The sequence below is a fragment of the Mastigoproctus giganteus genome, chromosome 5, assembly GCF_048544385.1.
Source record: "Mastigoproctus giganteus isolate SK-2022 chromosome 5, ASM4854438v1, whole genome shotgun sequence".
NCBI classification, from domain to species: Eukaryota; Metazoa; Arthropoda; class Arachnida; order Uropygi; family Thelyphonidae; genus Mastigoproctus; species Mastigoproctus giganteus.
The window spans coordinates 65,353,233-65,379,315 of NC_143579.1; the positions used below are offsets into that span (position 1 = coordinate 65,353,233).

The 26,083-nt window shown below is 35.4% G+C and overlaps 1 protein-coding gene across 7 annotated transcripts in view; it reads right to left on the minus strand.

Moving 5' to 3' along the window:
- LOC150085455 (uncharacterized) overlaps window positions 1-26,083 on the minus strand; it is a 1,845,429-nt gene that overhangs the window by 1,346,242 nt on the left and 473,104 nt on the right. For all 7 annotated transcript variants that reach the window (XM_090374043.1, XM_090374041.1, XM_090374042.1 and 4 more), the window contains 4 exons: window positions 21,604-21,719; window positions 15,376-15,479; window positions 13,337-13,456; window positions 8,146-8,241 (listed from right to left, as the gene is read on the minus strand). In XM_090374043.1, coding sequence (XP_090230169.1) covers window positions 8,146-8,241; window positions 13,337-13,456; window positions 15,376-15,479; window positions 21,604-21,719 — 436 coding nt within the window. The remainder of the gene's footprint in view (window positions 1-8,145; window positions 8,242-13,336; window positions 13,457-15,375; window positions 15,480-21,603; window positions 21,720-26,083) is intronic.

Sequence of the window (26,083 nt, forward strand, 5' to 3'; positions counted from 1 at the left end):
AACAGCTTGCTGTTAATTAGATGCAACAAAGCTTCTAAGGTATAAACCAAAGGGGGGGGGGAAGGTAAGACACCTTCCTACATCACCTGTCCATCCAGTCCAATAGTTTGTCTAGTTCTTGAATTTATTCAAACTACCCACTTCCACAACAAATAGAAGTTTGTTCCAACAATCAACCACTCGAACGTTTACCTTCAGGTAAACTTTCACACATCTATCCTACAACCATCCTTCCTCAATTTGAATGCATGTCCCCTCAGGTGTGTGGTCTGAGCAAGGGAACAATGCCATCAACATTGATCTTGGTAAAAAGGAGAGAACTTATAATGTAAAAAAAAAAAGTGGTCCTTGGGTTGTCACAGACATTCTCTCTGGTATGCCCAGCTATGCTTGCTACCTGGGAGTCCAAAACACTGATGGAACTGATATTTGGGTGACATTCAAGTCAAGTGGACCTAATTTCAGCAACATCCGGTCGGTCTGTCACAGCCAAATCCTCTGCTTGGACCTTCCCGATGGTGGAACTGTCAGTAACCCTGAGTATAACCTGTATGTGCAAGAAATAAAATACAGCACCTAAAATACGGTACACTGAAGGTGACCGCCCAGGTATGAACCAAAGTAAGCAGGTGTTGACACTAAACCACACAGGAAACTGCCACCACTAAGTTACAAGGAAATAACTAGGGAGTAGATGACTTTCATCAACCGGTGCAATACCACCACTTTGCTTATTGGAGATTTGAAGTGGTGGAAACTATGTATGTTTAGTCTCCAGAGCAAATCTCCAGCAAACCCCACCCATCTCTTCCATCATGCAGCATGATTGATGTCTTTTGAGTTTATGATGGACATCATGGTAAGATCTAATTGTCCTTACATTTCAAGAGTACAGCTTTAAAAAAGTGTTCATGGGCTGGCCACTAAACAGACCACCAGACTGAACCAATTGATAATTCTAGGAGGTTTCTGGATCGTCTAGTGTATAATCTTGATGCCTCTACTCTGCAAGGTAGCGACTGGAGTCAATCTAAGTGTGCATGCAGGGGGCAATGTCGAGGCCATGTTATTTTGAGCAGCTGGGTTTATTCTTACATCATATCCAAAAATCTCATTACTTCATAGAGCATGTCCACGTCACCATTTCTTAGTTCTGAATACTATAAAATAATATAAAATATCAGGGTAAATACACCGTAGTTTGCTCATAAAAATGAACAACATTTGTAGTGTAAAGGCATCGATTTAATTGTATCTCATATTGTGACTACCTTCACGATGAGTTATCAAGTATTGCACTACCCCGAATAAGTAACACTTCACTACTAGCGGAGACTATTGTTACTTATTTTCAGTGGGCACCATCACCCAGATGGCACCATTTCAAGGCTTATTGGCCAACAGAGAATAAGTAACAATACATACTTATTCTCAGTGGACTATTGAGAGAAGACTATTGTTACTTATTCTCGGTGGGCCTGCCCACCCACCTAGCACAAATTGTTCATTAACCTACCAGAACACTAGACAATCCTAACCACACAGCCAACACACTTATCTTTTTTTCACGAACAACCCTTCTAAGTACAAGGGCGAAGTGAGTGGTCCACTAGGCACCTCAGATTACAACTTAGTGAAGGTCTCTTCTCCAATGGAGCCTTTCTTTCATGGGCACTCTCAACCTAGTGTTTTTTGGCATTAAAAGAATGCAAAATGGGATGATCTGAGAGATTTCTTTTCTTTTTTTCCTTGGTTGGATTATTGTTTTGAATCTTCTGATGTCAACATTTACTCAGATCGTATCAGGAAAATTATTCTTGTAGCGATGGAATCCTTTATTCCCCACTCCACCTTAAAATCTTGTCCTTTATCTAAACCTTGGCTTTCCAATAAATATGCTAAGGGCTGTTCAAGAGAACAATGTTAAATATCATAATTGGCTTGTTTCCAAATCTCCAGGTTAATTTTCTGCCAACACCAAAGCTGTTAATAATTGGTCCAAACTAGATTTCGAACAGGCTAAGAGTAGAAAACTTGCTTCTTGTCCAACTGGAAGCCGAGCATTCTGGTCCCTTGCCAAAGCTATTGGCCACAACTCTTGCCCATCTAGGTCCCCACATCGATCAAAAACAGATGACCTGTTTTTGATCGATGTGGGGACAAAGCTGACCTGCTAGCACCCTATTTTTCTTTCAACTCATGTATTGATGATCCTGGTAAACCACCTCCCACAATTCCCAGTACACTCATTCAATGCTTCCTGCAGTCTTCCATCAAAAGGATGTCAGAAGGAATTTGATCAATCTTGATGCTAAGAACGCTCCAGGTCCTGATGGTATTCCTCCACTTGTTCTCATCTCAAAACCTGTGCTCCTGAACTTACTCCTGTTCTGTTTCATCTTTTTTAATTTTCTTATTCCAAAGATGTTTTTCCTTCTGCTTTGAAATTTCCTCGTATCCAGCAAGTTACTAAAAAGGGTGAAAATCCATCCCATTATTCAATCCAATCCAATTATCGTCCCCTTCACTTACTTTTACTCTTTCTAAAGTAATAGAGAAATGAATTAAGCACCAACTCGTTTCTCAATTACTTTAGAGAAATTAATTAATTACCAACTCTTAAAAACTACCTAGAAATCTACCATCCAATCAACAACTGCAAATATGGATTCCATCAGGGTCGATCAACTGGTGACACCATGGCTTACATTACCCATTTATGGACAAACTCAATGGAAGTTTGGTAAAACCCAATCAGTTGCTCTTGACATTTCAAAGGGTTTTGATCATGTTTGGCAAAAAGGTCTTCTAAACAATCTTCCATCTTATGGTTTGCCAACTGTTTTTTTTTTTTTTTTTTTTGTAATTGGGTATTCAGTTTTCCCTCTGACTGCTCACTGTAAGTTATGGTAGATATCTCTCTGTCTTCTAACTTCTCCACTAATGTACGTGTTCCCCAAGGTTTAGTTCTTTCTCCCACTCTTTTGCTCTTGTATATTCATAACCTTCTTCCATTGGCTTGAAATCCTATCCATAGTTTTGCTGATGACACACATTGCATTCCACCTTCCAATTTGAGAAACCTTGCCCTGTAGAAATAGTTTCAACTTCTCGAATATTGACTACCAATTCCTTAAATGCTGTTCTCCAGGTAATACTCCAATGGGGAAAAGATAACTTAGTCGAGTTCAATCCTTTTTAAAACTCAGTCCTATCATTTATCTCGCAGAAAGTATTCTGCTCCTATACCTATCTTCAATGACACACTGATTTCTATCCAAGATCACATGTCTGTATTGGGGATTATTCTAACTTCTAATCTCTCTCTTGGCTTTACAAATATTGCTTCCTATGCATCTAAAAAAACTGGTTTTCTCATTCGCTTTCAGCATTACTTTTCTTCCAAATAGCTGTAATTCTGTACAAATTGCAAATCCACTCTACCATGGAATATTGGTCCCACCCCTGAGGCAGTGCCCCCAAAACATCTCTGGCTCCTAGATCCCATTCAAAAGAGGACAGCAGGGCCAAATTTACATATAAGCTAGACAAGCTACAGCTTAGGGCCTCACAATACAAGGGGCCTCCATGTCAGTATAGAAAAAATAAAAAATAAATAATTTATAAATAATGAACATCACTATACAAACATATGATAATTATTGTTGTTATTATACGCTTTTTGCTTTCCTGCTTTTACTTGTCATAAAAAATAATTTATCTCAATACACATTTGGTTGTTTTTATAATGCGCTCCTTTATTAATTAAAAAAAATTAATGAAAATAATGTCTTTTGTTTCATTATACAATATTATTAATTTAATTGATATTATTGTTATTATTAATAGTACCAGAAATATGTTATTTTTTTAATAATTAATAAAAAATTGTATGTAGCATTTCATATGCACCCTTTGATAACCATGAAACTATTAAACCAAAAATTTACTCAGTGAGGGGGGCCTCTTAAAAGTTATAGCTTAGGGGCCACAACAACCTAAAATCCTGCATTGGAAGGCAGTTAGGTTATTTAATGACTCAACTCTAACAGAGTCTCTCCACTCTCTGTCTCATAGATGTTCTGTTTCTGCTGCATGCCTTTTCTATAGATAGTTCCCATGGGCACTGCTCTTCTGAATTGGCTTCTGTAATTCCCATTCTCTCTACCAAAGCAATCTAAACATGTGCTGCAACCAGTCACTATCTTTTCATGTCCAACTTCAAAATTACAGTACCAACTTTTCTTCTTCCTCATTTATTCGTTCAACTTCCATTCTATTAGCATTAGTAGAGGCATATGATGCAAGAAAGCAAGCTTATGCAACATCAGCCTTTAAAAAAAAAAAAACCACTCCCATTTCACCACTCCGTTCGTTCGAAATACCTGTCCAGCTGAGCTAGGCTATCAACTTCCACAGCAAGGGATGGAAGTCTGTTCCACCGACCAACTACCCGCTGGCTAAAGGCAAATTTCTGCACATCTATCCTACATCTGTCTTTCCTCAATTTGAATTTATGCCCTCACAGATGATTATTCTGAGCAAGAGGAAGAATCCCATCGGCATTGAGCATGCTCAAACCATTCAAGGCTTTATACACCTCTATCAGATCACCTCGCCGGTGCCTAGTCTCCAGACACTGTAATTTGCAAAACTTAAGCCTTTCTTCGTAACAGCAACCCTTTGTTTCATTCACTAATCTTGTTGCCATTCTCTGTACTCATTCCAGCAGCTCTACATTCTTCTTGAAATCAGGCCTCCAGACCTGTATACAGTACTCAAGGTGGGGGCCTAACCATTGCCTTATACAAGGGAATAATCACCTCCTTATCCCTGCTAGAAAAATTTCTGTATATCATTGACAAGACACCATGAGCTACTCTTGCAGTCTGTCTGCACTGCTCAGAGAACTTCATATCTGCCTGCACAATTACCCCCAGGTCCTTTTCATTCTCTACCACTGCCAGTGTAGTACCACAAAGTTGATACGTTGCTCTGGGGTTCCTGTTTTCCATATGTAGTACTTTACATTTGTCAATGTTAAATTTCATTTGCCACCTCTCAGCCCATTTGCTCAACCTTTCCAGATCCTGTTGCAGCAGCATAGCATCAGTAGTGTCCTTAACAACCCTGCCAACCTTTGTATCGTCTGCAAACTTCGACATTAAGCTTGATACATCATTTATAAATACAGAAAGTACCGTATTTCCCCATGTATAAGACGCACCTTTTTTCGAAAAATTTGGAGTCAAAAAACTGGGTGCGTCTTATACAGTGGTTGTAGATTTTTTTACTTGCATTTCCCACTTTTTCGCGCTTTTTGTCTTTGGTCTCATTGTTTCGCACTTGTTACTGGTATATTAGGTTACGATTTGCCACGTTTTGCCCAGAAATTGCTCAGAAAAGATTTTCTTACAGTGTTGAATTCAAGTTATGAGGAGTTGTATAAATTTTATGATGAATAAAACTTGAGTTCAAGAACTTTATGTAATACTTTTTTTTTTTTCAAATTTCAGGCCCCAAAATTAAGGTGCGTCTTATACGTGGGGAAATACGCTATTTACATTTATAACATACATTTATAAATACAGAAATTTATAAATATATTATGGTTTTAATAATGGACCCAACACTGAACCCTAAGGGACTCCACTAATAACATTAGTCCACGAAGAGCAATGTCCATTGACTACCACTCTGTCTTCTCCCCCTCAGCCATCCCTTGATCCATAGCAGCAATTTGCCTCCAATGCCACACTGCTCCAATTTGTGCAGCAGTCTTCCATGTGCAACAGTATCAAAAGCCTTTCTAAGATCCAAATATATAATATCAAAGTTATTCCCTGCATCCAGTTCTTTTGTGACTGCATCATAGTATCCAATCAAATTGGTCAGGCAAGACTTTCCCTTAACATACCCATACTGTGTTTGAGTTATAATTGAAGTCTTGTCTAGATGATCCTGCAGTGTTTCTTTAACCAGTGCCTCCATTAATTTTCCTGGAACAGAAGTTAAACTCACAGGTCTATAATTACTTGTGTCGGCCTTTGATCCTCCTTTGTGAATTGCGGTCACATTTGCACATCTCAAGTCTGTGGGTACATCCCCTGAGTCCAAGGAAGATCTCTTAATTATGGCTAAGGGTTTGCTTACTTCCTTTGCTGCCTCCTTTAATATAACTGGATAGATCCCATTCACCCCACGTGCCTTTCTTGTGTTTATCTTCAACAATTTCTCCTCCACTTTACTCTCAGTTATTACAAGATTATCTAGCTTACTGCCAGAGTTGAAAACACCTCTGCATTTCCCTCGCTGAATATCTCCTCATGTGTGAATGTCGATGCAGAATATTCATTTAGTTTGTTAGCTACCTGAACAGGATCATCAACAGTTGAACCATCGATATCAAGTGGACCAATCTGATTCATCCCCTTCCTTCTACAGTTTACATAAGTAAAGAACTCTTTGCTGTTTTTCTTTGCATCCTTTGCCAAAGATTTCTCGTAATCTGCCTTCGCCTGCCTAATCTCCTTTGTAACTTTGTTACAGACCAGCTTATATCTATCATAGGCTTTCATGTCACCCATTAATTTATATGTATACCATGCATTTTTCTTCTCTGCCATATGTCTCATTAGTTCATCTGACATCCACTTAGGCCTAAATCTTGAACAATATTTCTTAGTTGGTATGTAAAGCTTAGTTGCTTCCAAGATAAGTTCTTTGAATGCTTCCCATTTTGAATTTGCTTTGTCCCATTGTATAGAACTTAAATACTGTCTCAGACCATCGTAGTCGCCTTTATGAAAGCAAAAACCCTTCCCTTTACCCCTCATGGTAGTTACCTCTTTGAGTAAATCCCACTTCAGCACACTGTGATCACTGCCACCTAGTGGTTCCTTTATCTGCAGATTCTTAATGCATGAAGAATCACTATGATAATCAGATCAAGAGTATTACTCCCTCTAGTTGCCTCCTGAACATGCTGATGTAGAAAATAATCATCCAATAAATTCACAAAAGCCTTGCTAGTGTGTGAGTGATCAACCCACAAATTCCAGTCAGTATCTGGGATATTAAAATCCCCCATTATAAGACTCTCTGATTTACTGGCCCACTCTATTTCCCTGTACAGTTTCTTATTATACTCATTAGAGTCATTAGGCCTATAGCACACTCCTACTCTCAATTTTAATCTTCCAATGCTTATGTCACACCAAACTGACTCGACACTGCACTGTCTAGCGATGTTGACTGGTTTCACTTCCTTGGATTTTATGTGTTTCTTAACTAATAGCATAACCCCTCCTCCCTTCCTATCCTGTCTGTACACATTGTACTCCCCAAATTTCCAGTTCTGCATTCCTTATATCTGTGTGACACCAAATCTCTGATATCCCAACAATATCCGCCTTTGATGTTTGAGCAATACCTCAAATTCATCAAATTTATTTACCAAACTCCTAGCACTGGTGTACATGCAAGTATGGAAAAACCTTCTTTCATACATATTTCCTGAAAATTACAATCTACAGAAGTTCAAGTCTAATGTCAACAAATATCTTCTTTCATCTTCTGAACCTTCAACCCATTCACAGTACTAAGTAGTATAGATTCTAATACCTCTTTTGTTTTGGATTTCATTAAAAAAAAAAATATATTAACTCTTTGGTAACACAAAAGTCCAGTTTACATGGCATTTAACAACATCAATATACAAAAAAAAAAAAATTTTTAAACATTATGGAAATGAAATTAATCTACTTTGTAAAATAAATTAAAAAAATTTAGTTGTCACAGAGAATTATACAAGGTAATATTTTGTCTGTCAATTGATTCCTGTTCTTTGACCATACATTACACTTTTAGGCATTTAAGATTATCAAAATAGACACAACAAGAAATATTATTTCAGAGACAAAATAACTACTCATGAGTCACATCAGGCTTTCAAACTGTCAAATGGCCATCACTATTCCAACCACCACTGTCAGATCATTGACTTTTTACAATCATCGCTTAAAAATCAGAATGAATTTTAAAATAATTCACAGTAATAAGTAATACAGGAAGTCGCATATTACTTATTAGTCCTGTATTGTAGCAATAAAACACTAAAATCCTTTAGTAAACCTATTAACATACCTGCAATTCCCTGTGTAAATGAGCTAAACGTTGCTTTTCACGAAGTCTTTTTGGTATGTCTTCTGAACGGAATCGAGAACATTCGGCTAGAAGTGCCTGTTAAAATCAATAAATATTTCAAAATTTCTCAAAAAAAAAAAAAAAAACAACAACATGTATATAAAGTTCAAAATTTTAAGATTCAGATGGCCCAAAGTTAATCTCAAATTGTTTTTAAAGCCACACCTATAATTTTTCGGTAAAATTTCTTTGCGATTATTACTGATTTATAAATTGGCAGATAATAGGAATGATGTGCCTAAAACACATACAATGAATGAATCAGGCTCTTTGGGTAAAAATAACATTCAGTGGAGGAAGATGGTTCAACACTTGTTAACCACATATTGCCTCATCCAAAGAGGCTGTGGGATTTTTTTTTTTTTTTTTAACTGATTGAGAGAGTGGAAACTTATAAAACAAGATATATACAAGATTCAATTCAGCAATATATTGTATAACCACATAATCAAATATGGCAGCTGTTGTCAACTTACAATCTCACAATAAAATACAATTTGTATTTTGATAATAAAATTAAATTTTATATTGTATAACCATCATAATCAAATATGGCAGCTGTTGTCAACTTACAATCTCACAATAAAATACAATTTGTATTTTGATAATAAAATTAAATTTCAAATACATTACATACCTGCCAACTTCTTGGATTTGCCCCAAATCATGAGCCTTCTACAGTTTTACAAAGCTGTTTACTTTTCTTCCAGCTTTCTGTGAAATTTATGTGTTATTATACAAATATCTGTATACATTATGCACGGTATCCACAAACCTCCTTTACAAAACTAAATCGTTATCAAGTGACTAGGGTACAAGATTCAAATCCAAAATAACTTCGATGTGATAGAGGGTATCTTAGTTTTTATTCACCAAACAAAAAAAGTGCAAACAACAATAGATAACAACACAATCAATAACTGTAATCATGGTAGAATTTACCAAAAATTTACTAAAAAAATCAGTATGAGTGAGAGTTCAGTAACAGCTAGGTTGATATCATGGAATTCAGCAGTGAAGGCAATGCACGCTACTAGTAATGAGACTGAAATGGTGAAAGAGTGGAAGATTTCCAGAGCAAGTATCAGAGTATCGTTTTTGATCCATCAGTATAGATTTCACAGGCCTATGAATTAGAAAGGAATGGGTTGAATGTAACTGCTTAATACTGGGGAAAGACAGAAGTATTCTTTTCCCACTGTTGAAAATAGTCACTGTAGATTGCCGTGATACTATTCCAAGGTGGGTCTGGTGGTATCAGGTCAGAAACATATTGCTTATTTCAAGATTTCAAGCTTGAATCAGTTCCTTATGACTAAGTGAAGAGCAGATCAGGTTTCATTTGTTTTCCTATTATAAATTGAGTCCCATTCATTATTATATAAGCATTTCCAATTTCTTAATTGGAAATGCTTATATAATAATGAATGGGACTGAACATGAGAGCGAAGAGTGTAAATGTTTGAAGAATATAGCAAGAGTAATGTTTTCTTGCAAAGGTGTAATGGAGGCTCATGAGGTTCAACATAAAAGTTATGAACTTGGGAAGTTCTGAAAGCCCCTAGAGAAATCCTCAAAGCCATATGTTGAATGGTGTGTAATTGCTGTAAAGTACTTTTCCTTGTAAAGTCGTATAATGGAGATCCATAATCTAAGTGTAACCTGATAAGAGCTCTATAAAGATTAAGAGGGGCAAGTCGATCAGCACCCCATTACATGAAAGGAACAGATAGGAGTATATTTAATTACTTTAAGCAGATGGTGAGAAGATAATTCATATGAGCTTGAAAGTTTAATTTCCTGTGTAATGTCATGCCTAGAACCCAAACAGTGTGAATAAGAGAAATCAGTACATTGATTTGTAGTTCAGAATCAAGATGGTGTGAACACAGCTTGCAGAAGTGAGTGAATGCAGTTTCTGTTCTGCTAAGCAGCAGCAGCCATTGTGCAAGATTCAGGATCCTATTTTGTCTATAGCAATTTTGGAGCTGTCTTTCAATATTGCTCATGCTCTGCAATTGACGGGTGATAGTTACGTCATCTGCATGCATATAAACTTCAATGATTTTTGAAAGGTCTTGTATCATGCTGTTCACCAGAATTGTGAATAGGGTTGCATTCAATATGGATTCTTGTGGGACATCCTCTTCTTTAATCTGAGATACCAATAGTATATTCTGATATTGGACGTGAAAGGTATATAGTGTTCAGAAGTCCTGTATTATTTGAGGGAAGTGGCCCCCTCAGTCCTAATCAATGCATGTCCTTAATAATATCACGATGCTTGTCAATAACAATGGTCAATAGTCCTGAACTAGAGAAGAATCCTTGCCTGGTTTTGATATGGCCAAATGTAAAAGCGATGCCATGAGAGAGAGGATAGGCATTTTCTGAAAAGATCCAGTTGTAGCAATGTAATAAAATGCAGAGGTAAGCTTCACTCAGATACCTAAGCATACTGTAGTGAACTCCATCTGGTTCTGCTGTGCTACTTGGAGCTCTGGTTCTCTGAGCTCTGCTAAAGTAAAAAATTGGTGTACGCAAGTGAGAAATCTGTTGAGAAGTTAAGTTTATATTGTTATATAAAGAAAAGAACATATAAGAGAAGGCAGAGATATTACAGGATTTTCCTAAAGCATTTGTGAGTTCTGTAGAAGAGGACAGGTAAGGCCCGTTCCATCATATTATTGGAGATTGCAATGGTAGAAATTTCACACTCAGAGCTTGTATTTTTTTTCCATATAAGAAAAGGGTGAATATTTTTGTTGATACAAAGGTAATTCTAGAGTCACATTTTGCTTCTCCCCCCTGCAACTTTCCAAGCTTTGGCTTTTGAAAATAATTAGGTTGACTGTGGACGAGCATTTATGAAAGCGATTCCAAGCACGATTTTTTTTTTTTTTTTTTTTTTTTTTTTTTTCTAGTTTGGCTTAGGAGCAATCTGCATGCCCCACTGGTTTTGTTGTACACACTTGCACAGTTAGGAATTTTGTATGAAAATTTCGTCTGCTGCTGCTGCGAATATATAGTAATGCAATGAGCTACATCATCAAGGTACTGTTGCTGTACACACTAGTTCAGTAGGACTGCAAGTAGAATAGTTATTCTAGTCTGCTTTTTTGATATTCAAGTAGCATACCTGGACGGTAGGGATACAATTTTGAACATCAAAAAACAACCCCATCATGCCTATACATGGTATGATTTTAAGAATATGAGAGAAACTTCTAGTGATAGAAAGGTTTCCTATAAGCATACACCTATTTGTGTAATCTACACGAATAAATCAATAATGAGGTTATCAAAATTACTCCATAGGCCTCTGCAGTTCCACTGTGAAATTTTATTCATTATCTGGTTTTCGTTGAAGAGAATTTATCTGACTGTTTTTTTTTTTTTTTTTTGTGAGTGGTATGCTTCTGCTGATCTTGCTTTAATTTCCTAATGTCCTTTCTGTGAAATGCTGGAAATTCTGTTTTTATTGTATCACATGCATGAATTCTAGCACTGTATCATCATCATCTAAGTGAATATCAACTTCCATGCTACCAGTGTGTGACTGCACTTTCTTTCAATCTATGTTTCTGCTGATCTTGCTTTAATTTGTCCTTTCTGAGAAATATTGGAAATTCCGTTTCTACTGTATCACATTACATCTAGAACTGTGTCATCATCATCATCTAAGTGAATATTGACTTCCATGCAGCCAGTGTGTGACGGCACGTTCTTTCAATCTTAAAACAATTTTAGGTTTCGTTGTTTCATGCACAGTTCAGACAGTATCAATCATGATAATGATTGGAGCATTACCAGTTTCACTTACCATTTGTTTTTTGGAATTATACAGCCCAGTTAACAAGAGAAACATTCAGTTCAATTGAAACATCTGTTTGGGTTGCCAATGAACTGCAGTTTTAAGTGACCAATGCATAAGATCAGTTAAGCATGTTCCATAGAGCTTGTTTTTGTGTCACAAGATGTGTGGCTTTGTGCTCAACTTTATATTTTTTGATTGCTTTTTTGTTGATTTGATTTTTTGTTGATCTGCCAATCTGCACTGCCAGCTGGTCCAGTGCGGGTTGGCAGATCAACCTATTTAAGCAATCAGGGGCTTGAACCCCGGCCTACTCAAAGAGAGTGTGCTACAGCACTCCCACTCCTGACTGCTCAGGTAAGGAGCTTTAACTGTAGATGGGAGAACTGGAGCATTAAAAGTAAGAATGATGGACTGGGTTGGAAGGAGCTTGATATCATTTTTGGTCATAATGTCTTGCATGAATCAACTTTGGTTCACTGAGCTCCTTGGTTATTTTCTCTTCAATTACAGTGAGCAGATTCCACTCAGAGGTAACACCTTTGGAGGGTGTTGTGAGGAGTCACTATTAATGTTATTCTGTTAAATGGTCAACAACTTTAATAGCTGTTCAGACTATCCTGATTTTTCAGTATCAATGGAAAGGTCCTCAAGACTAGAGATGTTTCACCATTTTTGGTTACCCAGCAACAGACTAGACATTTCTGAATTAAGATTAGCAATAGCCTGCCTATGGAATGAGAAGTTAGAGACTGCATCACCAGAGAAGTTGGTATGTCATAATTTTGTATTTCTATCTGCTATCTCTTTGGATGACTGGGGCCATGTTCCATGACAGTCTTAAGTTCAAAGGTTCTAATGGTGGAAATATGTATCCACAGTAGCTTGATCTATTGAACTCCTTTTGGCCACAAGTGACCCCTTTCATCCAGATTACCAGCCCATCAACAGGGGAGCAGGAATAGGGCCAATGTGACCAAGCAAACTTCAGCAAGTGTTAGTAATTAATTTTAAAAAAAAATATAGGAAGGCAGTTTTCCTTCCTTGCTTTCTTCAAAAACTTCTTGAAAGAAACTATTATCAAATAAAGAAATGTAATAAGCACTAGAACTCAAAAGAAAAAAAATGTACAGTCACTCTAAGGAAATGCAATTTATTCACAGAGATTTCACAAAGTCACACAAAATGCATGGTACCCAGGGCCACAAATAAGTCTATTATAACTGCTATTATAAATATTTTCTTGATATTAGTAGCAAAAAGGCCAACACATTAACATTTCCGGTAAGCAATTTTCAGTGCAAAACACTGTAATACCTTAAGTTCCAGGAGTGTATTAGGAAAGGTGCGGTCCTTGAGCATAGCCTTCACTTCCCTCATCCATAAAAGGAGACTAGAAGAAAATTCCTTATATTCCTCTACTTTACGAAGTTTTTCCTAGATGGAACATAAAAACAACATTAAAAAAAAAAAAAGTGCAAATAATATTGTTTTAAAGTGTAGTTGAGATAAAGAGTGATATTTACATTTAAAATTGATAGATTCCTTATTAATTTTACCCCTTTGGTGGCAATTTAAATTTTACTTTATAGTGCCAATTGTAGGGTGGTTTATTTCTCTTTTTTTAACACAATTTTCACATTTTAGCCATATGTATATAAAAAAAAAAAAACCCACTAATTCAGTACAGTAATACCCCAAAGTTACACGATAGGTGGGTCCAACGAAAATCGCTTAAGTCGAATTCACGTAAGTCGGGGTACAACTTTGCATATAAATACATATAAATTTTGTTTAATTGGGACCAAGGACTAACAAAAACACTAGTTTAGAAGAAAAATATTTAATAAAATTGCAATTCTTTATACATATTAATACAAAATATGTATTAAAAAATAAATGAGTTACGTAAAAAAGTTATTTCGATGTTGATGGCTTCATAAAATCTAACAAATTCGTCTGACGACACAGCGCCTTCTTTTTTTCATGCAGAATTTCTTCATAGCAAGCTAATAATTTTTTTTATTCCTTGCTTTGTAGCTATAACACGTTCTTCGTTGGAGTCTGTTTTCTAAAATTTTTAAGCCCTTTTCAACTGAGCTTAGACCTTCTGTCAAGCTTGCAATTGTCATGTGATTTTCTGGTGGAACTGGGTCTGAAGTGTTGGATACTTCAGTGACGTTTTGCTCACACATCTCTATGAGCTCATTCATTGTCAGATTCTGACTAGGTGAATCCAACAGCTCGTTGACATCATCACCATTGACTTCCAAATCTAATTGCCTAGCAAGATTAACAACTTCTTCTATCACATGAGCGACATGATCAGTTTCTGGCGTTGTGTTCGTCTCGTTTTTGAAAAAAAATGGATAAAGTTTCTTCCAGACACCACTCAATGTTTTTTTGTGAATTTCATCCCAAGATTCTTCAATGATTCTTACGGCATCTAAAACATTGAATTGTTTCCAAAAGTCTAACAGATATCTCACTATTTTGTCTCATAGCTTCATTCAGACGTGCAAACGAATGCCTCGTGTAGTAGGCCTTGAATGTTTTGATGACTCCCTGGTCCGTCGGCTGAAGCAAGCTGGTTGTGTTTGGAGGCAAAAACACAACTTTCACACGTGGGTCGAAATTAATTAGGATGGCAGGAGGGTTGACCGGGTGCACTGTCAATAAGAAGCATCACTTTAAAATAAATGGAATCTGTTTAGACTTGCAATAATGTTCGACTTCGGGTATGAAGTGGTGACCAAACCAGTCCTCAAAAACGGAAGCTGTCACCCAAGCTTTATGATTTGACTTCCAAATCACTGGTAAGCTAATTTTAGATATATTTTTTTAAAACGCTTGGGTTTTCGGAGCAATAAATTAAGAAAGGTTTTAAATTGCAGTCACCAGCTGCATTCCCGCCAACCATCACTGTCAATCTGTCTTTTGAAACCTTAAAGCCTGGAAAGTTTTTTTCTTCGTGAAAATGATGTAATTTCCGACAAAAGTTGAGCACGAATTTGAACGCACACATATAAATATGACAGTTGGAAGCAAATTCTTGTATATGTGTGCAGCTCATGCGGTAGCAAAGTTGAATTTTGTTCATCTTTCACTCTCACTCTCCGCCGTCGCACCGTATATCAATAGCATACGAAAAACGACCTTGAAGATAGTGGGCGGCAGTGTTTCCAAACGAAAAAAATCAAGAACCGCGTAACTCCGAGTTCGCGTAAGTCGGGGTATTACTGTAAAATATATACCAAATTGAAACATCAAAAAATCAAAACACTTTTCCAGACATACCAACTAAGGGATTTGGGGGAGAAAAAAAAAACAAAAAAACACTTGTTTAGAGAACTTACATCATCAGCAAATGGATGTTGACTTGGAGGTTCTGGAAACACATTGTACAATGAAGAAATGTATGTAATAAGTGATTTTTCATCGGGTTCAGGTGTATCCACATCTGTAATACATAAAAATACTATAAATATAAAGTTTAGATTTTTAAGTTTATAGAAAAGCCATATAATATGGATAAAAGTGGGGATAGATAAGTATTTAGTTATAGTATACAGGTTATATGGCAATTGTACCTAGGTGTGAAAAGCAGCAAAGGATACAAAAGTATATAAGAAAGTTATAAAAATTAATTTAGGGACTACCATCCCTATCTTTAAGAAAGAATTTGCCACTTTTACCCTCGTTATTATAATTCCCCCACCTCCATATTATTTTCATTCTAACAGAGTATCCTCTTGAAATATATTTTTCCTTCCACAGCTATACATAGGCATAAAAATGCAGTTCATTGAAACATAAACAGGTGTAGTCCCCCCAATGAATTACCTACTTTATATATCAATTATTTATAGCATGTATATATATATTAGTAAATTAATAAGAGGAGTTTACCTCAATATAGTACGTGGAACACTTCCGTATGATACCCTCCAGAAATTAAAACGGAAAAAACGAAAAAATCGACAACTTACCGGTACATTAAAGTAAAATATAAATAATTAAAGTAAAATATAAATAATTAAATAACACAATTCAAAATCAATTCAAAACAATTAAAATTCAAATTAACGCAATTAAAAGAATCTAACGAAAATATTCAAAACGATTTTCCTTCCTGAAGCTGACAATGCTTTTCGACCGACTGTCGTGATCACAGGAATGAAAATTCATTCCTGTGATCACGACAGTCGGTCAGCTTTTTCTCTCAATTTTTACAATTTGCTTTTTTATATATATATATATATATATATATATATATATATATATATATATATATATATATATATATACAGTGGTACCTTGGATTGCGAGTAACGTGATCACAGGAATGAAAATTCATTCCTGTGATCACGACAGTCGGTCGAAAAGCATTGTCAGCTTCAGGAAGGAAAATCGTTTTGAATATTTTCGTTAGATTCTTTTAATTGCGTTAATTTGAATTTTAATTGTTTTGAATTGATTTTGAATTGTGTTATTTAATTATTTATATTTTACTTTAATTATTTATATTTTACTTTAATGTACCGGTAAGTTGTCGATTTTTTCGTTTTTTCCGTTTTAATTTCTGGAGGGTATCATACGGAAGTGTTCCACGTACTATATTGAGGTAAACTCCTCTTATTAATTTACTAATATTATTATCAACGTAGAACATATTGAGTATTACAGCTCTGATTCATACTATCTAAGTATATATATATATATATATATATATATATATATATATATATATATATATATATATATTTTTTTTTTTTTTTTTATTGTCTTTACTTTCTCATATCTTTAGATTTGGATCTCTTGAATCAACAAAAAATATTTTTTTTTTCCATTCTCTTATTGGATACATGATAGTGGATTATAATTTATTTTTACTTTTTCTTTTTAGCTTCATTCCATCTAATTGGCTTTAATTCAGCTTTTAATTTTGTATAATTCAAAGTATCACCTAGGTTTTTTTTTTTTTTTTGTCCTCTTTCCCTTTCATCCATTCTCAATACTTCTCTTTCTTTCTATCCTTTCTCTACTAGTTTGGCACTTGTGCTCTTTACATTTCCATCTGTCAGCTTTTTCTCTCAATTTTTACAATTTGCTTTTTTATATATATATATATATATATATATATATATATATATATATATATATATATATATATATATACAGTGGTACCTTGGATTGCGAGTAACTTGGTCTACGAGACTTTTGCAAGACGAGCAAAAATTTTTAATAAATTTTAACTTTATAAACGAGTGAGGTCTTGCAATACGAGTACAGTCAGTCCTCGTATAACACGTGTTTACACTACACGAATTCGATCATACACAATTTATATAACACGAACCGAATTCGCTTATGCACGATTCGCCTTTGTGTTTACAAGAAATGGCAGTCGAACGCAGAATCACCCCAACCGAACGCAACACGATATGAATGAAGAGAAGATTCTGAAAATGTATTTTTTTTTTATGGTTTTTATATCAGTGAAGGGGAAACACATTTCACCATAATAACGTAAAAACCAACACAATTCCAGCTATCGGTATAATCGCAAATGCAATTAGATTGAGTTTACTACCAGTTTATAACAGATTCCACTAGCAGAAACGCAACTGGAAATTTTTTTATTGTTTTATGGTAGTAACCCCTAGAAATGTGCTTTAGTAAAATGTGAAGTGTTAATAGTGTATCTCTGCCTTTACGGTGTTGTTTATTCAATTGCTACACGCGCGCAGCTTTGTTTAAGTGTATCAAGCGTGCCTCCTCATTTTGTAATAGTGCGAGCGATGAATCTGTTTAACGACAATGCAATGTCATATTTCCGTGAAATCCTCAAGAGGAGGCAAAAGCAAGTATCATTGGAGAGGTTCCTTGTTAAAGTCGCACAAAAAGAAAGAGTCAACAGATAGCAGTGATTCCGTTAGTGACAGTGAAAGTCGTCCTACCATAAATTCGATTGCTTTATGTATATTAAATTTAAATATTAAAAATATGAAAAGGTATGTATGTATGTATTTTGTATTAATCATTTTTACAATATATGAATATTTTTGAGTTTTGGAACAAATCATCTGGGTTTCCATGATTCCTTATGGGAAAATTCGCTTTGATATACGAGTGCTTTGGATTACGAGCACGTTTCTGGAACGAATTATGCTCGCAAACCAAGGTACCACTGTATATATATATATATATATATATAAATGAAATAAAATTTCAATAAAAATCACAAAAAAAGTGACCTCAAGTAGTAACACACAAGTAATTAGTATAGCTGCCAACTTTTGAAAAGCTGTAAGTTGAGTACCTGTAAGCAAAACAGGAAATTTTGAGACCAAAACAGACAGAAATCAGAGCTTTTTCAGAAAAAGTAGATCTTAAAAAAAAAAAAAAAAAAAAAAATTCAGAAAAAGCAGGCAGCTTTTAAAGTCAACATTGTACTAGAAGTTAAATTCTGCTAAAAACTAAGAACATCTCAGTTTTTAGTGAAATTTAATAATATGCAGTTACCCTCCATCTGATATCTTGAGGAACTTCAAAGGCTGGATGAGGAGGGAAACACACACTGAGTATTTTGTTTATTTTATTTTTATTATTCTTTTTTTTTTTTTTGGCTGATAAAAGGAAACCCACACTTTTTTTGCACGAAATGGCCAATAATGATACACTAGACTAGCTATCTATGATCCACAGGTTGCAGAGTATCTTCTAGCCAGACTTCTTGTTGCTGGTTTAGTCCCACAGCAGCCAAGGCTGAAAACTTGGTTACTGCAGGGAAACTCCACTACTGCCCATAATTTTGCTACCACAGTTTGTTTGTTTCATTTTGTTTCTTGGCAAAATGCAAACAGGACTAAGATCAGTATACTGAGTATAAATTCTGAATTCTATTATCAGTTTTGGTAAAAACTGATTATAGGGAACAGATAAAATATTCTGATAAAATTTCTAAGTTTATTCATGTTCTGGGCCAGGTTCAGCTCAAATAAATCTCTGATGTGTGTTGAAATGCATATTTCAAAGCAGGATACAACAGTATAGAAAACACAGCACTGCATGTTATGTAAGGATTTATTAATATGCAACTGAAAAATAATAATTACTCTGAGGTGCTTCCATTTAAATTTATTATAAAGATTTTAAAATTTGTAGAGTGCCATGAAAATTACAAATGTGACATTTAAACAAACAAAACAAACCAAATTTTGGAAGACAGGCCACGTGCTTCAAACATGCCTTTCAACTCTTCTTTAATGGCTAGAGCGTTGTTAAAACCAAAATAAGAATTTTGTTATATCCCTACAGATAATGACAGAAGTCCAATTGTAGAGGCAATTCAACACTGATGCTGTGATGATACCAGCCTTCTCCACAGCCAACGGTCACTAACTTTATAACAAAAGTTAGTAAGTGCTAAATGGAATTGGGCGCATTTGTAAATCAAACACATAACGGTCCTTGAGGTTGTCACAGATATTCTGTCAGACAAGCTGTACTGGGAGTCTAAAATGCTGATGCAACTGATATTCGTGTGACATTCAAGTCAGGTGGACCCAATTTTGGTGAAGTCCAGATGGTCTGTGACAGCCAAATCCTCTGCTTGCACCTTCACGATGGTGGGACTGTTAGTAATCCTGGGTATAACCCCCATGCACAAGCACACTGTGGGTGACCACACAGGTGTGAATCAACGTAAGCAGGATAGAGATTTGATGCACATACCATATGGAGGAATGTTGCTGCTCTGTGTTACCAGGCAATACTAGGTGGTAGATGACTTGCATCAACCGGTGCAATACCACCACTTTGGTTATTAGAGGCCTGAAGTGGTGCAATCCATGTTTAGTCTCTAGAGCTAAGTTCCCGTCAACCCTTCCCTATCTCTTCCATCATTCAGTATGACTGATGGTTTTTGAAGTTATGATGGACATCATGGTGAGATCCAATCTTCTTTCCATTTCGAGGGTACAGCTCTAAAACAGTGTTCGCAGCCCGGCCGCTAGTTAGTACACAGCACCGCACTGAACCTATTGGTAACTCTTTAGGAGGCTTCCAGATCAGCTAGTGTATAATCTTGCTACCTCTACTCTGCCAGATAGTGACTGGAGGAAATCCGAGTAGTAATTACGCTGGGGACATTGTCGACCCAACGTTATGCCAAGGATCTGGGTATATTCTGACCATGCGTATACCATATCAAAAATTTCATTACTTCATACAGCATGTCCCCACAAATTTTTCTTACAATTGAATGATAGCACATTGCATTCCACTTTCCATTTTGAGAAACCTTGCCCTGCTCAAACAGCTTCAACTTCTAGAATATCCACTACCAATTCCTTAAATTCCAATCTTCGGGTAATTCTCCAGTGGAGCAAAGACAACTCAGTTGATTTCAATCCTTCTAAAACTCAGTCTTGTCTTATATCTCGCAAAAAATGATTCTTCTGCTCCTATGCTTATCTTTGGTGACACTCTGATTTCTAGGCAAAATGATATCTCTTTTGGGGATTACTCTGACTTCTAATCTCTCTTGGCACAAGCACATTACAAATATTGTAATGGGCATCTAAAAAACTTGGTTTTCTCTTTCGCTCTTGGCATTACTTTTCTTCCAAACAGCTGTTCACTCTGTACAAATCACAAATCCGCCCTACCATGAAATATTGTTTCCACATCTGGGGCATTGCCCCCAAAACCTCTCTCAGGCTTCTAGATTCCATTCAGAAGAGGGCAGTTAGGTTAATTAATGTTTCATCTCTAACAGTCTCTCTCCACTCGCTGTCTCATAGACGTACTGTTTCTGCTGCATGCCTCTTCTACAGATACTTCTATGGGCACTGTTCTTCTGAATTGGTTTCTGTAATTCCCGCTCTCTCTTAAAAACAGTCCGAACAGGTGCCGCCACCAGCCAACATCCATTTACTGTCCAACTTCAAACTCACAGAACCAACTTTTCATCTTCCTTGTTTATTCATTCAACTGCCGTTTTCTGGAACAACCTTCCTTCATACGTATTTCCTGAAAATTACGTCTACAGAAGTTCAAGTCTAATGTCAACAAATATATTCTCTCGTCTTCTCAACCTCCAACCCAAGCACGGTACTAAGTACTATAGGTTGTAATAACTCTCGTGTTTGGGGGTTTCATATAAAAAAAAAAAAAAAAAACCATAACAAAACAGCATTAAGGACTGCCCTATATCTCAATATCTTAACGAATAGTGATTGTTCTAGCATATTTGTGTGCAACTTTGAGTACCTGGTTCAAATTCTAAGTATCACAGACATATGTTTCTTGAAGCAAAATACAAATACACTAAAATTTGATATTTTAGAAGTTTAAATTGAGAAGCTAATTTTTTTATCACAAAGTAATAAAGGAAATTTTAAGAAGGCCATACATAAAGCAGGTGATATGTCTTAATTATAAAGATCGTAAACACAAAGATAAATTTTACCATATTATCCACTAATTTGTCTCATTCCAGAAACAAATGATTGTGTGACATATATGTTTATATTTTTAACAGTTAAGCAAAAAATATAAATAAATATTATATCACGAACCTTCTGGATCAAGTAGCCTTGTTACACCAAACTCTCTCTCTGCAACTGAAAAAGCAAGTTCTAGGTTGTCTCTTGCTGACCTAATTCGTAAAGATCTGAAGTCGAGGAGATCGGGTCTAGAAAAAAAAAAAAATAAATAAATTTAATATCTGATCAAAATATTTTGTGTTCTACAATGTAAATAAAGAGAAAAATAAGTATATACAAACTGGCATTAAGTGGTTTTATCCTTCATTAAATAAAATGGCTTGTAATTTCTAATGCAATTAAAAAGATCTGAAGATAAAACTGTAATTCCCTTTAATTTTAAAGGCACCATAAAGTTGATTAAAAGTGGTGTAATCCAATACACAGTGCTTTGACACCTTGTAGAGTCAGCTGGAGTGGCCTTACACAGTATACCACTGTATAAGGCAACCCTAAACAAACCTGATAAGAACAAATACAGCAGACTCTCGATTTACTGGGATCAGATTAACTCGGACACTTCAAGACTCCAAATTAAAAAAAAAAAAAAAACAACCAGAAATCATAAAATTCAAGTAAAAACTAGAATAGGTATAAACAGATGTTTTGCAAGTCATAAATAAGTGGCATTATATAAGTTGTCATTGGGAAATTAGTGAATATATTATCTTGCAACCCCTGCTGTCTTCACATCTGCCACTCAAAAAAAAAAAACCAAATGTTTAGCTGGTTTTAGCGCGTAGCATCGATTGTTGTGATCAATCAGCACAATAAAAGGCAAATTTTGTTTCGTTATTTATGTCAGGGATATCGGAATTTTTATTAATTTTTTTATTTTATTTATTTATTTTATTTTATTTTTTCAATTTTTTTTTTTTTTTTTTGTTCAGAAATCGCAAAAATGATGGGCAAACGCAAGAGTTGTTCTTTCAATTAAACAAAAACTTGAAATTATTCAAAAGTTTGAAAATGGTGCATCCATTTAATCTCTAATGAATAATTATAATGTTGGTGACCAAACCATGCATGACACTGTAAAAAATAAAGGGAAGCATCGTATTGGACATGCCAGTAGTACATGGTACGTTTTTTCATCTATCGCCATACTTTTTTACGTAGGTTACTGAACATTTTTCGATACAGTAATTCCCCGACTTACATAGTTTCAGACTTATGTTATGTTATTTATATATATATATTTTTTTATGTGACTGAAGATTTCAGTGAAGGGGACACACATTTCACTATAATACTGTAACTTAAAAACCCACAGAATTTCAGCTATCAGTATTATCACAAATGCAATAAAATCAAGTTTACTACCCATTTATAATGAATTGCAGCAACAGAAAAGCGCAGTAATTCAGAAAGTTGAAATTGTTTTTATTGTTTTATGGTAGTCTTCTTCAAGAGGAGTGTTTCCATTTACAATGGATTTCCTCAACCTACAAGTTATTTTTTGGTAGGAATTTTTTCCCACCATAAAGTGTGGTTCAAGGTGTCTCGGTCGGTTAAGCCTCCAGCTGTCATGCATCCCCATACTCTATCTATCTATATCCTCCTAGGTCTTCCTCTTCTCCTTCTTCCAGGAGGTATCCATTCCAGGATAGCCTTTGGATGGTAGTGACCTCCAGAAATGTGCTTTAGTAAAATGTGAGCTTGCATGGGGTGATAAGTGAGTTTTCGCCTTAACCCTGTGAAGTTCTTTTCAGAAAATTTAATTTTCACTGTTATCATGGTGCCGACTAAGAGAATAAGTGACAGCAGTACTAGTAAATCCATCAAGAAAAGGAAAGCGATCAAGTTGGATCAGAAAATGAAAATAATAAGGGTGTATGAAAATGGCCAAACATTAACAAGTATCGCAGGGAATTCAGATTTGTCAGTGGCAACGGTGAACACGATATTAAAGGAGAAAGACAGAATATGAGAAGCAGTGAAGGGATCGGTACCAATGAAATCAACTATAACAACCAAAGCTACGAAAACACATATCAGTTTTTACAGTACTAACATGCATTTTTAATTCCTTTTATGTTTTCTTTTCTTATGTGCCACTCTGGCTACTTCACCACCATCCCCAAATAAAGTTTTTAATTGAACTTGTATAACTATTTTTCTTCATTCTTCTGAGGATATTATGTGGTTTTTATAATTCTGGCATATCAGGGATATACTAGCAATATTTTATTAGTCATTCCAAAGTTATGTAAGAAGTCCTGGAAAGTATCTCTTACATATGTCGGGGACTTGCTGTATTTTTGGATTAACCAGGAAATCGATTATCCGGGAATTTTTTTTTACCATCTATCCCAGAAAATCCAGAGTCTACTGTATAATCCCTAAAAAGAATAACAAGTAAGAACATGTCTAACTCAGTGACAAAATTTCTCAACTCTAATTGGTTTAAATTACACAAAACTCATATGTATTTGCATTTACATTTGAATATATATATATATTACACAATCCCTGGTCTCCCATAAACCAAAAAATTCCATGAACTGGTCTGTTAAGGTATTAGTATTAGTTGTGGCAACTGATGCAAGAAACAAGCTCATACAGCATCAGCCAAAAAACAAAACTACCCACATCATCTGTTCATCCTGTCTAATAATTTGTCTAATCCTTAACTATATTTATTCAAACAACGCCATACTGAAGTTTGTGCCAACAATAATTTCTCACTGGCCAAAAGTAAATTTTCACACATCTATCATGCAGCCATCCTTTTTTAATGTCCTTCATGCACGACATTCAAGATCAAAGGGTAAGGATACCATAAACATTTAGGTTACTCAATCCATTTAAAGCATCACAAACAGGTCTCCTTGCAGGTGCCAATTTACAGATGATGCATGTTGTTATGGGAGTTTAATGGCACATAAGCTACTATGGCTATGATGTGCCTACAGATTATGCAATTTGCAGATCTAGTCTTTCTTGGTAAGAATACCCTTTTGTGTTCCTTACTAATCTTGTTGTTTGTTCTTCTCTGCACCCATTCTAACAGATTTACATTTTTCCTAAAATGAGGCTTACAGACTTGCAAAGCAGTGTGAAAGTCTCAAAATACAGCCTAACCATTGCCATAGAAATAAGATAATCAACTTCTCTATGTTAGCAAAATTCCTGCATGTCATTAACAGAACCCCCATAAGCTGCCATAGAAGCCTGCCTGCACTGCTCAGAGAACTTCATATCAGACTAGAATTACCTTTGGGATTTTTTCATTCTCTACCACCTTCAGTATGATATCACTCAAACGGTATACCATTCGGGATTACTGCTATCCAATTGAAATAGCATAACCTTATTCCTGTTATTAACCACTGTACTAGCCTTTTGTATCATCAGCATACTTAGGCATTGTATAAGTGGCAAATGGTGCAGGCTTATATATAATCAGCAAAAAAAAAAAAAAAAAAAAAACTATCCCACCCACATCATTTGTCCATACCCTCTAATAGTCTGTCTAATCCTTCTTTATTCCAACTACCCAATGAACATATTGGATGGTTGGAATAAAAAGTAGCATTAGTGCAATCTCTTACTGAACCATTCAAGATAAGCTGAATAAACTATTCCAAAATTCAGCTACTGTATTTAAAAAAATAAAAAAAAGAAAAGAAAAGGACTCTGCTTTTCTTTTTCATAAAATCTACCCCCCCCTCACCCTCCAAATGTTTTATTTTTACACATCATAGGTTCTTTTAGGGAATATTCAAGTTGATCAAGGTTCTTTTAAAAGTGCAGCAGTGTATTGCTGAACAGTAAAGTATTTATTGCGGTGTAAAGAGTGCAAGAAATATAAATAATCTGGACGTTGTAATATTTCAGAAAATTAAATAAACATTCTGTCCATTTATAAGTAACTGTTTGTAGGACATTATGTACAGACCAAAAAACTTAAACTGAAAACCATTACACCATTTAAAAAATAAAAAAAAATAAAAAAATTCCAGAGGGTAAAGAATCTCAAACAGTCAGCACTTCAGTAAACTCTGTTACCTTTCTCCTAAAGGTCAGGAGGTGGCTAAACCTATCCTCTTCAAAGCCCATAAAGCTTGGATAATGAACTCTAAATAAACCTTTCTCAATAGGCAAAACTCGGTCCCTCATGACAGGTTACTGTATAAGGGGAACATGTTTGGATTACAGAAAAGATCCTAACATAGATTTCAGGATGGCTGCAGGGCAGAAGGCAAAGGGTGATGATTAATGGACATTCTTCATAGTGGTGTCGTTGTTGTTGTTGCTGGTTTAAGGATTTATTAGATGCATCGGCAACTATCGCCATAGTGCACCACATATATGGTAAGTATTATTTTATTTCCTGTCAAATAGAGATAATCGCAAAAAATAGTACAGCAAATTAGTTTTTAACTAGTTAAAGGAGGTGGTATACATTAATAATTTTTAGAAAGGTAAAAATGCTTGAGACATTTACTTTATTGACTAAAAGTGAAATAAGTATAAGAGGGTCTTCTGTTGTGGCTGGGGTGAAAAAGAT